The following is a 16986-nucleotide window of genomic DNA, read 5'->3' as shown; positions in this document are numbered from 1 at the left end:
TGAGAAATTTAGGAAACCTTTGGTCAGCCAGTAGAGGCCACTCACAGCTTGCTACTAAAACTGGACAGCAAAGTGAAAGTCTCTCTTTCTCCCTGTTGAGCATCAGTCTAAACAGGTTAATTTTTAGTTTTTTCCTCAAAAAATAATTAGTATCATGAAACAGTATGAAAAAAAAGTTGTTGCTGTATTTGTTTTTTAATTATGTAGTGATTAATCTTTTCTATTAAAGCATTTAGATCATCCATTAGTAGTAGATACCAGAAATGAGAATTTATGCAACTTAATAATTAGAAGTATTAATATTCTAACAGACCAATAATTCTAAATTCTCAATTATTAATGCTGACTGCATTTTAAGTTGGAGGAAACAATAGTCTACAGTGAAGATTTTATAATTACAATTGTTTAGTTTTAGTTTAAAAAATAGCCATTGTAAACTTATAAATAATTGTATATATAAATTTCTAATCATTTATCCATTTAATATAATTTCCATTTTGACAATTCTTAGGGAAATATCTGTGTTTTCTTAAAAATGTACCAATGTACTTCAAAAAAATATGTGAAGTCTGTTTCTTCTTTCATGACTTACTGTGATGCTGGCAGCTACAGGGTTAGTATCTTCTCTATGACACATGTCCTGGTTCCTGCTAGGAGGGCTAATCTTCAATTGAAAGGAAAAAGCCTTGTGCTTCTCTGTGGTTTATTTCCTATGATTTTTTTTATTATTCTTTAAAAAACCTTTCTGATTTAAGGGTGTAATCTCACATTTAGATTGATATCTGTTTGAAGGGGAAAAAAATTGTCAAAGCTCTCTAATTTTCCCCAAGTTTCTTCAAACTCTCTCATTCTGGAGTATTTACTCCCCTCTAGTATAATTTTTAAATATTCTGTTGCTCTAGTGATTAGTAATGAAGCCGTTTGTTATTCTTGTTATTCTGTCCATAACATGTGCTGGCCAGCCTAATTGGAGCTGCTACATCCCTCTTATCTCATATTGCTGATAGCCCATTTGCTACCCAGAGGTTATAGGCCACAGTGTTCTTGAATGTATGCTGAAGATTTTCTAAGAGTACAGTCTAGATTCAAGTTTCCATCTCCTAGGGTAAATCCCCAGAGACAGAAAACACTTGATTTTGTATATTGTCTCCCTATAGGAGAAAAAGTACTAAGTGGTAACTTAGATTCACATCTAATATTCAGGCTGGGTAGTCTTAGGCATGTGCCCTCACTCAGTGTTAATCTCTTCATCTATGATTTGAGAATAATATCTTTTGACTCTAGGCACCTTGTTTGCAAAAACATCTTAAAAGCAGGCAAGAGCTCTGAAGAATATGTGCTTTATTGTCATAATGACAACATTAATATTTCCATTACTCAGGGGCACTCAACCACTCAACCATTGAGCCACGTTCTCAGCCCTATTTTGTAGTTTATTTAGAGAGGGTGTCTCACTGAGTTGCTTAGGGTATAGCTAAGTTGCTGAGGCTGGTTGTGAACTCTGGATCTTCCTGCCTCAGCCTCTGGAGCTGGTGGGATTTCAGGCATGCGCCACTGCACCCGACCCATTACTCTAATTCTTGATATATGCTGTGATCATTATCATATTTTTTGTTGATTTGTTCATGCTTAAGTTCTCTAAGAAGGATTGAAAGCTGTATATTAAAAGTATAACACAACAATGTAGAGTCCTTAATCTTGACTACCAGGAAAAAAATCATCACATTTACCCACTCTGTTACTGTATCCATTATAATACATTTGCAATAACATGAAGACTATGAATAGTAGATGCTACATAGATCCTGATAAAAAGTTTTCCCTAAAAGTTATATTAACATTACTGCTGATAAGAGCAAGATTATTTGTAAACGTTGGTATTTTTAAAGATATGGTTTATAATAGAGAACCTGATATATCTTTTTGTACTCATCTTAGGTTTTATAAGATTCTCAACTTTTAAGACCTTTTTCTTAGTTAAAAAAAAGTTACATTGTATAAATGTAGTTATTTAGTACAGTAATTTTGAAATCCTAGATTGTCCTTAGAAATGGATCATCTTCCTTCCTGAATATTTCTTCTAGGAGGACATCAACACTGTAACTCCTGGTTGATAAGGACTTACAATGTTGTTCTCCTAGTGTCTGGCATACATTATGCATTCTGTAAGCATTTTTCTTTGGTTTCTTTTTTTCTTCTTTTGCCAGTGAAGATGGTTTTCCTGGTCCACTCTGTAAAATAAGAATTTTCATATGAATTATTTACAGATATTTATATTCTTAAGAAGCAACACAACAGAAAAATTTGAATTAGAAGGTTCTTAGCTCAAGACATTCAAATAGATTGGTTCTGTTTAATAGTACGAAATCACCCAGCTGAATCAGAACCATATACTGCTTATTATATGGTAACTTTAAGCATAATATTCTATAGACAGTAAGTTTTAGTAAATATTTGTTGAATTGTATCAAGTAAACCATTATATTGAGTTTAGAACAAGGAGCAATCAGTGGCTGTATAAAGTATTAGATCACGTTAGAAAAGGTCAGGAATAGGAGAGTCTTTAATTCATTTCTCATTAGTTTTCATTTTACTTTTGGTGGTTGTAAATGGAATGGCTCTAGATTGAGAAAGTTGACATGAAAAATGCAACAATTTAGAAAGTTAAATTTGGCAAGATGGTAAGATGGATTGGAGCAAGGGATTCCCATATTAACAAGGTGCTTGTTTTTCCTACTTATTCCTCTAAATCAAGTAACTACTTTTTTTTACCTTTAATCTTATAGTTTTCAATTTATGCTATGTATTCTATAATATTATGAGAACAGATAACACAATGAAATATATGTTATATTAATTCCCTCAGCTATCTTGTAATAGGACTTTTAGTATGACACCATAAATACACAAGTGCCCTCACTTGAAATGCTCTTGGAGAATGTTCCTTTATTCTTCTGTAGGAAATAAAAGATAAACATTGAACATATTCATTTAAATAGCTATTAAAATTAATTACTGAAAAACATTTAGAATAGTATTTTCCTGGCTTTTTAAAAATAAAGATAAATTTATCAACTACCAACTAAAATCTGTTTTCTTCTACTTATTTACCCTCCCCCTTTCCATCCCCAGGGTTTAAAGTCATATTTTTAAACTTATTTTAGTTGAGTTGTTTTCCTTAATATCTGTCACATATATTTGAGTGACACATTTGTTGAATGTTCTGGAGGCCTTTATGCAGAGCCTGCTAAACTTAAAGCCTTGGTTCTTTCTTCAAAGGAGTCAAATTAATAATTGTCCTAAGAGAAGCAGGAAACTTCTGGGTCTTGACGAACTGGCAGGGAGGCTCAGGCCATGTCTCCCTACAGCCTGGAGGCTGTGTAGATTTGATTGACCAGTCTGCACAAAATTGAAAAGCCTTCTTTTGAATGGCAGCCTGCCACCATAAGTGTTTGTCAGTGTGGGCACTGAAGCACAATAGCATTTGGAAGGCAAATAAAATATAGTTGAAAAAATATATATAGCTAAAAATCAGAACAAAGTTGAAGGGAAATGACTATATTGGAAGGAGAGAAGAAAGGATGACAATCCCTTTACTTTTGTGAAGACATAAAACTTCATTAATTTATGAAAGGAATCTTAATCATTGAAAATATAAGTAAGATAGCACCCATAATTGAACAACCTCTGTGTTAATCTTAGAAGAATGTTCTTTCTCAACTAGCATGGGAAGTGATTTGTTCAACTATGTAATTGTGGAAGTTGCAGGGTTTTATAATGACAAGATGAAAATGAGATATAAAAGACAGTTTCAACTGTCTTTCGAGGGAAATCATAAAATTGGTGTTTTGTAAGTGATAAAATGAAAAAAATGCTTTAATGTGTCTAATAAATTAAAAGAATACATGTTTCCCTATTGATGTTATTTAGCTGAATTTCTGATATATTGGTACTTATTGACCTTATCTATTGATTGTGGCATTTATAAAACTGTTGCTGAGTTTTCATATCTCATTACCACATTCCTGTTTTCTGAGGTTTATCTCTTGATTGTAGATAACAAGAAAGTTTCTCTGAGATTCACGATCTGTTAGCATTATAACATAAGTTATATTACCTAGAAACCATCTATTTTTGGTTTTAAGAGTTGTTGTTTTTTAATTGTGTAATAAGCATCAATAATGAAAAAAATTTCATCTTAGGATTTATTCATTATTAGTGTAGGAATATTTAGAAGATTAATCATAAGAATTCAAGATATATAATATGATGTCTAAGATTACAATCACTGAATATTGATTAATAACATGAATAATTATCTCCATAATTTTATCAATAATAAGAATTGATTTATGGGGATCCAGATTCTCCTAAAAGAACAGAATAGTTGTTCCCTATCTAGTCTTATTGAATAATTTTGATACTAATAAACATGACTATGTGAATATTTTATTAGTCAAAAGTGCTATGATATTCTTAAATTTGTGATTTCTTTCTAAGACATCTTATAATTACTAGAAGGTACATATTTTGGAGAAAAAAACAATTTCCATACTTTTTTTGGTAGAAATTAATAATTTGATCTCATTTTGAAAACTGCTTCATGTTATTTTTATAAAGATGATTGTCTGTTCTGAATTCATGATGAGACAATTATAACTTTTACAATTCTTTCTTTCTTGAAGCTTAATAATTCTTTGCAGTATTCTACTAATAATCGTGCTTAACACATTAGTTTGAAATCTACTCAAACTTCAGTATTACACTACTTTCCACCAGCTGAATTCCGTATTAAAGATATGATTCTTACATTTCAGGTAGTGGTATCTAGGGGTTGAAGGTAGGAAAAGATTCCTATCATAATAACACTTTACTCCTGCTTCAGACCAGTGACAATGACCTTCCAAGGATCATCGTATCTACATATCAATGTAGCTTTATTTATTTTAAAAAATTCTAAACTATGTCTATTTTAATATACATTTAAAAGTAACACAAGATTACTTGAAATAAAAATAAAGGATACTCACTTTTATTTTTTAAGGCCATTATTATGTGAATATGTAAAGTCATTTAAATAGCTGCATTTGATATTATAAATCTTTTGTGAGTTATTTTCTGCAATTGAATTGAGCTTATAGTTTTTTATACATATATACAATTTCTGAAAAATACACACTATGATTATTTCTGACTAGATTGAAAGCTTACATTTGTATTATAGTATAAATTAGTTATAAATTCTATTTTATTGTATTCAGTTGCATTGTTTTCATCAGGCAATTTATCACATGGGTGTATGTGAAATTTCTTCATTTATTAAATTTCAGATTATGTATTTCAAGCCAGAGCAAGACTTTAAACATTTTTCCATAAGTATAGCTTCAGGTAAACAAGCAATTTTAGTCCTGAAAATAGCTTCTGCTTCTGTCAACACGTTGTTTATTTTTTCTCTGAGATAAAAAGTTCAGTTTTCTGATATTTGTACCAAGATAAAGTCAGTAAACAAGATTAATATAGTGTGGAAAAGGTTGTCAGCAGCCCTGGCAAAGGAAATAAGTTGCCTGTACATAGAACACACTGTAAACTGAATAAAAGTGTCAGGTCCACCATGAGATAATGTGATCATGAACCTCTAACAAAGCATGACATAGGCACAGTCGGCTTTTCTCATAGCCACAGTGTAGAAAATGGATTACTGTATTCCAGGGATACCCAGTGGAATAGCATGAAAACCGCATTCTGAGATGAACGCAGGCTGTGGTCCTGGAGTTGAGCCACATGTTTACCTGTAGTGCTCCAACTATAGGCTTATTCATGTTATCCTCTGTGTACATTTGCAATATTTGCATTGGAATTTCAGAGTATATGCTGGTATCCTTGTTACCCAAGCAATATAAGAAAGAATACATTTTTAAAAATCATTAGTGTTTTTTGGAGGTACTCTACCACCTCATTATGTCTTTTTGAAAATTCTCTTCTATGTAAATGACACTGTGATAATGAAAAAGTTATTTTTATTTCTCTTTGTGGAGCATAATTTAAAATCTTTTGCTGCAAGTTTATGACTTGTCACATTTATTCATGCACAGTCCTGTTTTTTTGTGCCATTTGAGAATCTCTGTAAGTTGGGAAAGTTGTGAAATTCCTTAAAAATGGGAGTACCTGACATCATCAAGAAAACATTTAATATTTTCTTTATCAGATCTCCAATTTTATTTAGAAACAAAGGAGTAAAATGTTATTCTTCTAGGTAAAAGTACATTTTGTTCTATGTAAACACATATATGATTTCTAACTGTGAGAAAATTATGAAAAAGACTACTCATTACTTTCTTGATCTAAGTTTTTGTGTGCATTTAAATGTGTACATTATATCCACCTACAAAAACATTGGTCCTTGAAAATAATTGCTCAACACTGATCTCTTTGTTGATATATAATCAAATGTATGCCCAGTTTGACAGTATTTAGAAATAGTCACTAGTCCCTTTCTTTCTCTTGCTCTCACTCACTCTCTTTTTGTTTTATATGTGTATACTGGAAATTCAACCCAGGGCTCTTTACCACTGAATTACATTCCCAGCCCATTTTCTTTTCTTTATTTTGAGACAAGGTCTCACTAAGTTGCTTAGAGCCTTGCTGAGGCTGAATTTGTGATTCTCCTGTCTCAGCCTTCCCAGCCACTTGAATTACAGATATGCACCACTACACTTAGCACTGGTCTGTTTCTTACAAAGGATGTTTATACTGTTGTAAATACACTTTTACAATTTGAGCAGAGGAACTACAATAACCAAAAAAACAAACAAAAAATTCTCACCAAGAATTAAATTATACTTTTCTTACATACCATTTTGTCTTAATCAAAGAAATTAATGTCATATTCTCCTTTTCAGAGTGACACTCTCAAATGGATTTGTCCCTATTATACACTGTCTTTTTACAATCCAACCTGAGACTAATTTATTTCTGTTTTGTTTTAAAATCTCCCTTCAGGTACCCACACCTAATCCAGTCAATAACAAGAGGATGGTTCACTTTTCCCCAGATTCTCATCACCATGAGTGAGTACTCATTGTATTTACAAAACCTAGTTGGACTGTTCTGCCTATTTTGGGGGGGAAATTGGCAGCTATTCCCAGTAAATGTGGCTTAATTTGTGTCTATCTTTAAAAAGAGTAAATAATCATATACCAATAACAATAGTGTAAGCACAATTTAAATGAAATCCATGACAAAAATTTAAATATTTTTAAATATCTTATTTGTGATAGAGTTTGAAATTTTTGCATTATTGAAATATATACACTATCTGAAAACATTTGAATTTTCATGACACTGAGTAGCATCAAACCCCTCAACTACTCAGATGAAAGAATAAGTAACTAACTGGTTTTTCCCTTACTTCTTTGCTCTTTGAACCTGCCTACTATTTGGTAATAATGGTCTAGAGGTCTAAAGATACCAGAATATATTTTGATATAGAAACAAAAGGAAAATGTAGCTGGGTCTAGGGCTCGGTGGTAAAGCACTTGCCATGTGCTTTACCACATCCCCAGCATTGCAAAAAATAAATTTGAAATAATTTTTTAAGGCAATACAAAAGGAAGAGATTATTGGGTCAGTTTGTATGACTAGGGTTTCTTAGTACTCAGATCTATAAAAAATAAAAATATGAATAGAATTGATATTAAATATAATATTAATCAGTATACATGAACTAATTTTGGAAAGAACACATGATAACTTTCTAATAATTTTATTTTTTTAGTTTTAATATTGCAAAATTTAGTTATGCTTGCTTAATAATTGAATATGGTTGATGATTGTTTGAGACCTTAAATAACTATTATCAGCTACCTATAATTGTTATTTTCATTGACCAACAGATCCATCCAACTTTTGAAATTTTTTTTAACTGAATTGGTTTCTAGTCAAAGAAATTTAAAAATGTGAGTGTTTTTGTATACACAAATTTTTCTTGCAGAGGAGTTTGTTAGGGTAACTGATAAAAGGGTTTAGAGCATTAAAATGTATTAAGATAGCTGGCCATGCTAATGCACACCTCTAATCCTAGTGACTTGAGTGCTAAGACAAGAGACTCACAAATTCAAAGCCAGCCTCAGCAACTTAGAGAGGCTGTAAGCAACCCAGCCAGGCCCTGTCTCAAAAAATGAAAAGGATGTGGCTCAGTGGTTAAGCATCCCTGGGTTTAACTGTCTGTACCCCCTGCTAAAATGTATGTGTACTCACATGCACACACACAAGTATATTTTAGGACAGAATTGGAAATACATATGTAAGGAGAAAAATTAACCAAGTAGAATTTTAAGCTTTTAAAAAAGTGTGATCATGATTATAGATATCAAATTACAGTGATTCTTAGATTCCACTATATATATTTAAGAATGGCTTAGTGGTTTTATTTTAAAAATCAATATATAATTGATATAAGATTAAATTCTTTGCATGGAATATAATTATAATAAACATATTTTGTTCCAGTGAACTTGGCAAGGAGACTCTCTTGTTCTACTTTGAGTTACACAATATACAGCACACTGTCTTACGTATCAAATCATGGGCTCTCAGGTTAGGATGATCAAGTTCTGCTGACCAACACTGGAAAGTGGATATGAAGGGACCAGCTAAATATTTGTTGAATGCAAGTGGTAGAAGAAGCAAGTACTAGAGCTAGAATGGATCGTAGAGGCTGTCTAATTCACTGCCTGAGAACTTAAGGCTCAGAAAGGTTAAATAACTTGCTTCTAACTAACTCACAGAAGTTACAGGATAGACCCACAAGAAATTAGCAATAAAAGTGATCATCTCTAAATGATGGAATTATAAGTTGTTTTTTTTTTTAATTTTATTGAGGTGGGGAGGCATAGGAGTACTTTTTGTTGTTTTCCAGATTTTTTTTTCCATGGACATGTCAGGAAAGCCACAATGAATATTATGAAAGAATGATACCTTAATATAGTTATATTACTAATTCTTTCAAGTAGAGGTAATTTCATGTGTGTTGATACATTCTATAGCCCCATAAGTACCTCGAAGTAAGTGGGAATGGGTATGGACCCTGTTTTGAATATGAGAAAACCAAAATTTGAAGTAGCTCTGCTACTGTTATGTGTCATGACTGCTAAGTGGTAGATAAAGAACTCAAAACCAGCTCAGTATTCTTCTGTTACAACTCAGTTAAATTAAGGATCATAAGCTCCATGACTTATTGTCATATCTTGTTATGTCCTTTTATTCTACATATTTGAATTGCTTGAAAATATTTTATTTTTCAATTTCTTTTTATGATTTTACATTATTTCTATGTGATAATGAGTAATAATCAAAAAGGATAAGACGTATTCCACTTAGGATGGTAATCTGGCTCACAAATGATCTCATTTCCAGTGTTCTGTGAACTAGTTGTCTTCAAGACACTCCTTCTTGATACCTGCATAACAGTATAGGGGAATACAATAGTTAAGTGTGGTTTTATTTAAACTTTATTAAAGATTACCTTTGGGCATGTAACAAAGAACCTGTAAGAATGGAGAGAAATAGTCAGTAAACTCCCCGATATTTTCAAACTCCTAATTTATTAGTAAATCAATGGCTTCTATTTTTATTCTGTTGATGTTCCTTTAAGGCAGTATCTGTCTTGCTTTGTAAATTCCCTCCAAAACCAGGGCATACATAACCATAGGCATAAATAAAATAATTTCACTTGTTAAAATTTCATTCTTAAAATAGATTTTAATAAATGCCGCAGTCTGGCTGGACACAAAATCACGAGCTACTCATAGCCTTGTAGATTCAAACAGCAATTCTTTATTCCCGAACTCTCACCGGCACGTTCTGGGGAAAATGCACCGGCACTCTACACGCACGTTCTGGGAGAATCCACCAGCACTCTACACGCACGTTCTGGGAGAATCCACCAGCACTCTACACGCACGTTCTGGGGAAAATCCACACCTCCACTGGGCTGTGCATCCCAAAATACTCTGAATCCTGCGAGAACTCAAGGAGCAGGATACGCCCTATTCCCTGCAGGATACACCCTAAACCTGGACCCACCCTAATCCAGCAGGATCCTCCCTAAACCCGCATCCACCCTAAACCCAGATCCGCCCTAATCCCTGAGCAAGGTCACCATTCAAATCAAAACTCTCAAACATTCATGCAATGTCACTGCAAATGACCTGGGTCCAAGGCAAGCCCATTTCCACAATGGAGAGTCCTCCCTCTAAGCAACATGGGGTAGGCTGACAAGGAAATTGCCATGCGTCATTCCTACTTGGCTATGGCTCTCAGCAAATAAATATGGCAAAATATACTACAATCTCACAAACTTTTAAAAGTTTTTAATTCATGATTCATATGGTTAGATGGCCAGTCCCACAGTTACCAAAGACTGGTATGAAGCAGTCTTGAAATGGCCAGTCAAAACACACAGCCTCCTGAACCGGGTAAAGGAAATGGACGTTTCAGAGTTAGTAGAACAATACCTAGCATAGTATTTGATATGAAAAAGCTCACCTTACCAAAAGTTTTCAGCTCAAAATATGAGAAGAATGGAATAGGGCAATACAAGTCTGGGTAGTTTCTATATAGTGATATTTTATAATAAATCCCATTATATTGTTGGTACTGATGTTAAATGTTGACCCCACTGTCCCTCTTCAGGTGGAAATTAGTGTAATGGATGTCATAGTAGACACTGGACATTTATTTTTTAAGACTGTAAATTGGTAGCTACCATTATTCCTATTTCTTCCTCACCTTTTTCCTCAGAGGTGCTGGGAACTGATGGGATACTAAAGTTGACAGGGTAGAGATCCTACTGCTCCTCACAATTCAGCCAAGTTTAAGCAAACTTTACTTCATGCACAAACTGCCCCACTCAAGCTTGAATAATACTTTAGCACATAGAATATGGGAAGCATAAATCTCAAACAAATAACCAGGTCACAAGTATGAACAGTTAAGGAGAACCTCAGGTTCCACTCCTGAACATCTTTCTACTCATACTGCAAAAACAGAGAGAAGTCTCAAGAACAAAAAGATAACTACACACCAAAGGATGCATGCCTAAAAGAGGAAGAGGAATTCATTTCAACAGATGCAAAAGTCCAAGATCTCTGAAAACATGAGGAAAAAAGCAAACAAGTTTCTCCTTCCCACCCAAATTTACAGTGCCCCAACAAAGGAACCCATAGATAAGGAAGAGGGTGAAATTTCAGAGAAAGAATATAAAAATGATTAATGAAATGTTCATTGAGCTAAAAGATCTAAGGAATGAACTTAAAAGAGCAAACCCAGGAGTGAAAGACCATTTCAACATAGAAATAGAGGAGCAGAAAAGAAACCAATGAGAACTCTTAGAAATAAAAGACACAATGAATCAAATAGAAAATTGACTTGGAAGTATACAAACAGATTATATTACATGGAAAACAGGATTTAAAGCCTCAAAGACAGAACTTCAGGTTTTGAAGATAGGGCACATGAACTTTGATATTCCGTATGCAGTAGGGGGAGAAAAGACCATGAGCAGAATCTACAAGAACGCTGGCAAATCAAGATGCCATATTTGAGAGTCATCAGATTAGAACAGAACATGGAGATACAGGCATTAAAAACCTTTTCATTGAAATAATAGCAGAACATTTTTCTGACCTTAGAAATCAGATGGACATCACCTATAGGAGGATGAATATAGAACTCTAAATAGACAACATCAAAAGAAAACCTCTCCAAGATACATCATAATAAAAACCACCTAACATAGAAAATAAGGAAACACCTTAAAAATTTCTAGAAAAATGTCAGGTTACATTACAGATAAACTAATAAGCCTACTTCTGACTAATCAACTCAGACCCTAAAATCAAGGAGGGCCTGGAATGAAATATTCCATGTTTTGAAAGAAAACAATTGCCAGCCACAATTGCTATATCCAGCAATCCTCTCTTTCAAAATTGATAAGTAAAAAAAATTTCCATGATAAAGATAAACTTAAAGAATTCATGATCACTAAGCCAGCGCTACAAAAAATACTTAATGATACACTATACATAGAAGAACTGAGAAACAAACCCCCAAGCACATAAGTGGATGAAGCTCTCCATAAAAGCAGCTAAATGAAAATTAACACCATATAAAATATAGCAAATAAATCAACATAGCAGGAAATAACAAATCTATCCATAATAACACTGAATATAAATGGTCTCAACTCCCTAGTTAACCCAAAATTCATAGATTGGCAGAATGGGTTAAAAATAATATCCAACTATAAGCTGTTTGCAAGACACTCATGTCACAAGCAGAGATATCCACAGACTGAATATAAGGTGATAAGGTGAAAAATGCAAAATATATAGATAACTTTCTTCTTGGCAGCTCATGGAAAGTTTTTAAAAGTAAACTATAAGTCACAATGTAAGTCTTTGTGAATACAAAAAATAAATAAATCCCTGTGCATCTTATCAGATAATAATGGAATAAAATTAGACATAAACAGCAAGAAAAATTATAGAAATCATATTAATACAGGAATATGGAGTGATACTCTTTTAAATGAGAAATGGATTATAGAAGAGAGAAGAAATTTAAAAATCCATAGAAATAATGAGAATATAGGTAGAACATATCAATTTATCTGGCACAGTATGAAGGCAATTTTAAGAGGAAAGGTTATAACATTGATTGTCTACATTTAAATAACAGAAAAATGGGCTGGGATTGTGGCTCAGTGATAAGGCGCTTGCCGAGCACATGTAAGGCACTGGGTTCGACCCTCAACACCATATAAAAATAAATAAAATAAAGGTATTATGTTCATTTACATTTTAAAAACTTTAAAAAAATAAGTAACAGAAAAATGCCAAATAAATAATCTAATAATAATCTGTACCTCAAGGCCCTAGAAAAGGAAGAACAAACTAGTAACGCAATGTTACAAAATAGGAAATAACTAAGAATAGAGTCAAAATTAATGAAATTAACAATAGGAAAAAATACAAGGAATCAGTGGAACAAAGACTTGGTTCTTTGAAAAGATAAATAAGATTAATACATACCTAGCCAAACTAACCAAAAGAAAGAGAAAGATCAAATTAACAAAATTAGAAATGAAAAAGTAGATATCACCACAGACACTTCTGAAATCCAGAAGGCCATTAGAAAAGATATTGAAAATTTATATTTAAATAAATTGAAAAATCTAGAAAACATAGACACATGTGATCTTCCCAAATTAACTAGGAAGATACACAAAACCTAAACAGACTAGTATCAAACAATGAGATTGGATTAGCAATTAAAAGCCTTCTCACAAAGGAAAGCATAGGACCAGATCAATTCTCAGTTAAATTCTACTAGACCTTTAAAGAAAAACTTGCTCAGTTAAATTCTATTAAACCTTTAAAGAAAAACTAACAGTTTTCTTCAAATTATTCTATGAAATAGAAAGGGAAGGAACACTACCAAATTATATGAAGCTAGTATTATCCTGATACCAAAACCAAACAAAGACTTATTAAGAAAAGAAAACTACAGATTAATATCCCTGACGAACATTGATACAACAATCCCTAATAAAATGTGAATGACCTGCATTCAAAAACATATCAAGAAGGTAGTACACCATGAGCAAGTGGGTTTCATTCCAGGGATACAAGTTTCATTCAACACATGCAAATCAATAAATGTAATTCACCACATAAGTAGAATTAAGTACAAGAATCATATGATCAACTCAAAAGAGATGCAGAAAAGGCCTTTGACAAAATCCAGCACACTTTCATGCTAAAAACACTGGAGAAACAACGGAAGAAAGGAACTTAAAGGCTATATGTAACAAGCCCAAAGCAAATATACTGAATAGAGAAAAATGAAATCAAGAACAAGGAAAGGATGTCCACTCTCACCACTCTTATTCAATAAGTTCTTGAAACTCTAGCCAAAGGAATCGGGTAAAATAAGGAAATTAAAGGGATACAGGTTAAAAAAAAAGAAAAATTCAAATTATCTCTGTTTGCTGATCCTATATGTAGAAGACACAAAAACCTACCAGAAGACCTCTAGAGCTGATAAACAAATTCAGCAAACTAGCAGGATACAAGGTCAACATTCATAAATCACTGGCTGTCCTGTACTGCAATAATGAATCTGCTGAGGAAGAAACCAGGAAAACAATTCCATTCACAATTACTTCAAAAAGAAATCTAACCAAGGAGTTAAAAATACTTCTACAATGAAAACAATAGAAAAAACACTGCAGAAGGAAAAGAAGATAGAAAGACCTTCCATGTTCTTGGATAGGCAGAATTAATATTGTCAAAATGGCCATATTACCAAAAACGTTATACAAATTCAATGTACTTCCCATTCAAAAGAAAAATAAAACAATGACATTCTTCACAGAATTAGAAAAAAATAGTCCTAAAATTCATTTGGAAAAATAAAAGATCCAGAATAGCCAAAGCAATTGTGAGCAAGAAGACTGATAATAGAAGCATCACACTACCTGATCTCAAATGTTGCTACAGAATAACAAAAATACCATGGTATTGGCATCAAAACAGACATGAAAACCAGTGGGTCAGAATAGAAGATACAGAGACAGACTCACATAAAGTAACTTGATACTAAATATCTCCTAACATGTACACAAGTCAAATCAAAGTGGATCAAAGACCTGGGAAATAGACCATAAGCCTTGAAACTGCTAGAAGCTTGCAACTCTGAACTCTCCAATGTACTGGCACCTAAAGCTCAAGATAAAACCTCAAATCATAAGTGGAACAGTATCATATTCAAAAGCTTCAGCATAGCCAAGGAAACAAGAGCATGAATAAAGGGCCTACAGAAAGAGTAAATCTTTGACAGCTGCTCCTCCAACAGGAGATTAATACCCAAAATATATACTCAAGTTAAAAAAAATAACCAATCAATATTGGGCAAAAGAAATGAACAGACACTTCTCAAAATAAAAAATATAAATGGCAGGGCTGGGGATGTGGCTCAAGCGGTAGTGTGCTCGCCTGGCATGCATGCGACCCGGATTCGATCCTCAGCACTACATACCAACAAAGATGTTGTGTCCGCCAAGAACTAAAAAATAAATATTAAAAAAAAATTCTCTCTCTCTCTCTCTCTCTCTCTCTCTCTCTCTCTCTCTCTCTCTCTCTCTCCTCTCACTCTCTCTTAAAAAAATGTAAATGGCAAACAAATATATGAAAAATATTCAATATCCCTGGATATCAGGGAAATGCAAATCAAAACAATGTTTTATTGAAGTTTCATCTAACTCCAATTAGAATGTCAGTCATCAAGAATACAAATAATAAATACTAGTGAGAATGTTGGGGAAAGGATACACACATGGAGTACAAATTAGTAAAATCACTTTGGAAAGCAGTATGGGGATTCCACAGAAGATTAGGAATAGAACCACCATATAACCCAGCTATTGCACTCCTTGCTATTTGTCTAAAAGAACTAACATCAATATACTATAGTGATACAGGCACACCTATGTTTATAACAGTGGGATTCACAATAGCAAAGATATGACATTTGCTGGTAAATGGATGGAACTGGATAATATCATGTTAAGGTTCAAATGTTTTGTCTCATATGTGGAAGATGCAGCAAAATAAGTTTGGGGGGGGCAGTGGGACCCCATGAAAATAGAAGGGAGAACAGTGGTATAGAGGATGTGGGTTGTGGGGGGAGAAGGACAGGAAAAGGGAGGAGATGCAGAATGAAATTGATAAAATTATACAATGTACGTATATTAATTAATATACCACAGTGAATTCTACCTTGATGCATATCTATAAAGCACTAAATATATAAATAAATAAACAAATAACCTGTTGTAGAATAGGGGGAGGAGGAGGGAAGAGAAAAGGAATAGAAGGAACACTGGAGACTAAAATTATATTCTATACATTTGTGATCATGTCAAAATTAACCCAACTTGGGGATGGGGTTGTGGCTCAGTGGCAGAGTGCTTGCCTACCATGTATGAGGCACTGGGTTCCATTCTCAGCATCACATGTCAATAAATAAAATAAAGGTCCATTGACAACTAAAAAAATATTAAAAAAAAAATTAACCCAACTGGGGCTGTGGTTGTGGCTCAGTGGTAGAGTGCTCTCCATATGTGAGGCACTGGGTTCGATCCTCAGCACCACGTAAAAAAACAACATAAAAAGACAACTTTGCTGCACACATGTTGGAAATGGAGTTCTTTTTTTAAAGGTGAATAATGTGTTCTGGATAGATATTGGGAAGCCTTAAAAAGTATCATAATTATAAAAATGTGATCATTTTAATAAAGTAACAACATTGTAATAATTTTTTAAAATACTGTATAGTAATTATTTTTTACAAAACATATTATTGTATTTAAAGTCCAATCACTAAAATATGATAGGTTCCTTCTAATATTTAGTATCAGTAAATCAAATATTTATTAATATAATTAGGGATCTACAGGAAAAATGCCTAGAGCCTCGATCAAGCTAAAACAGAAAAATTAGACCTGATTTCTGAGTAAAAATAATATTAAATTTTGAAATTTACAATTATTCCATTGCTTTTTTAGATGTATAAATATTAAAATGTGAAAAAATGTTATGATTAACTTTTAAAAACATATAAGCATACTGAGACTCTCTTTATGTATTTTCTAAATGGTTCCAGAACTTTTTCTAACTTGTTCCCAATCACTTATAAGACATTTGTTTTTGAATAGAGATAGATGATTTATTAATTGATTTTAAAGTGATATTTATATTTTGCTTTAATTTCATTTTTAAGTAAAAGACACTTACCTAATTGTATATAGATCAAACTTATTTTATATGCACATGAGTAACTCATTATAATCCTATGATGAATTCCTTTTTAAAGCAAATATTCACCCTTTATTTTATCTTTTGTGTAAATATCGAGTTTGCTTAA

The 16986-nt window shown here is 32.9% G+C and overlaps 1 protein-coding gene across 3 annotated transcripts in view; it reads left to right on the top strand.

Annotated features, from left to right (window-relative positions):
- Gpatch2 (G-patch domain containing 2) overlaps window positions 1-16986 on the top strand; it is a 173552-nt gene that overhangs the window by 97642 nt on the left and 58924 nt on the right. For all 3 annotated transcript variants that reach the window (XR_005731015.2, XM_005334960.5, XM_040278721.2), the window contains exon 6: window positions 7000-7067. Coding sequence is in view for 2 of the 3 variants with exons in the window: in XM_005334960.5 (XP_005335017.1) it covers window positions 7000-7067 (68 nt within the window). In the remaining variant the exon portion in view is untranslated. The remainder of the gene's footprint in view (window positions 1-6999; window positions 7068-16986) is intronic.

Source organism: Ictidomys tridecemlineatus, chromosome 10, assembly GCF_052094955.1.
Source record: "Ictidomys tridecemlineatus isolate mIctTri1 chromosome 10, mIctTri1.hap1, whole genome shotgun sequence".
Classification (NCBI taxonomy): Eukaryota; Metazoa; Chordata; class Mammalia; order Rodentia; family Sciuridae; genus Ictidomys; species Ictidomys tridecemlineatus.
The sequence above is the reverse complement of the archived record's forward strand: the minus strand, read 5'-3'. Positions and strand labels throughout refer to the sequence as shown.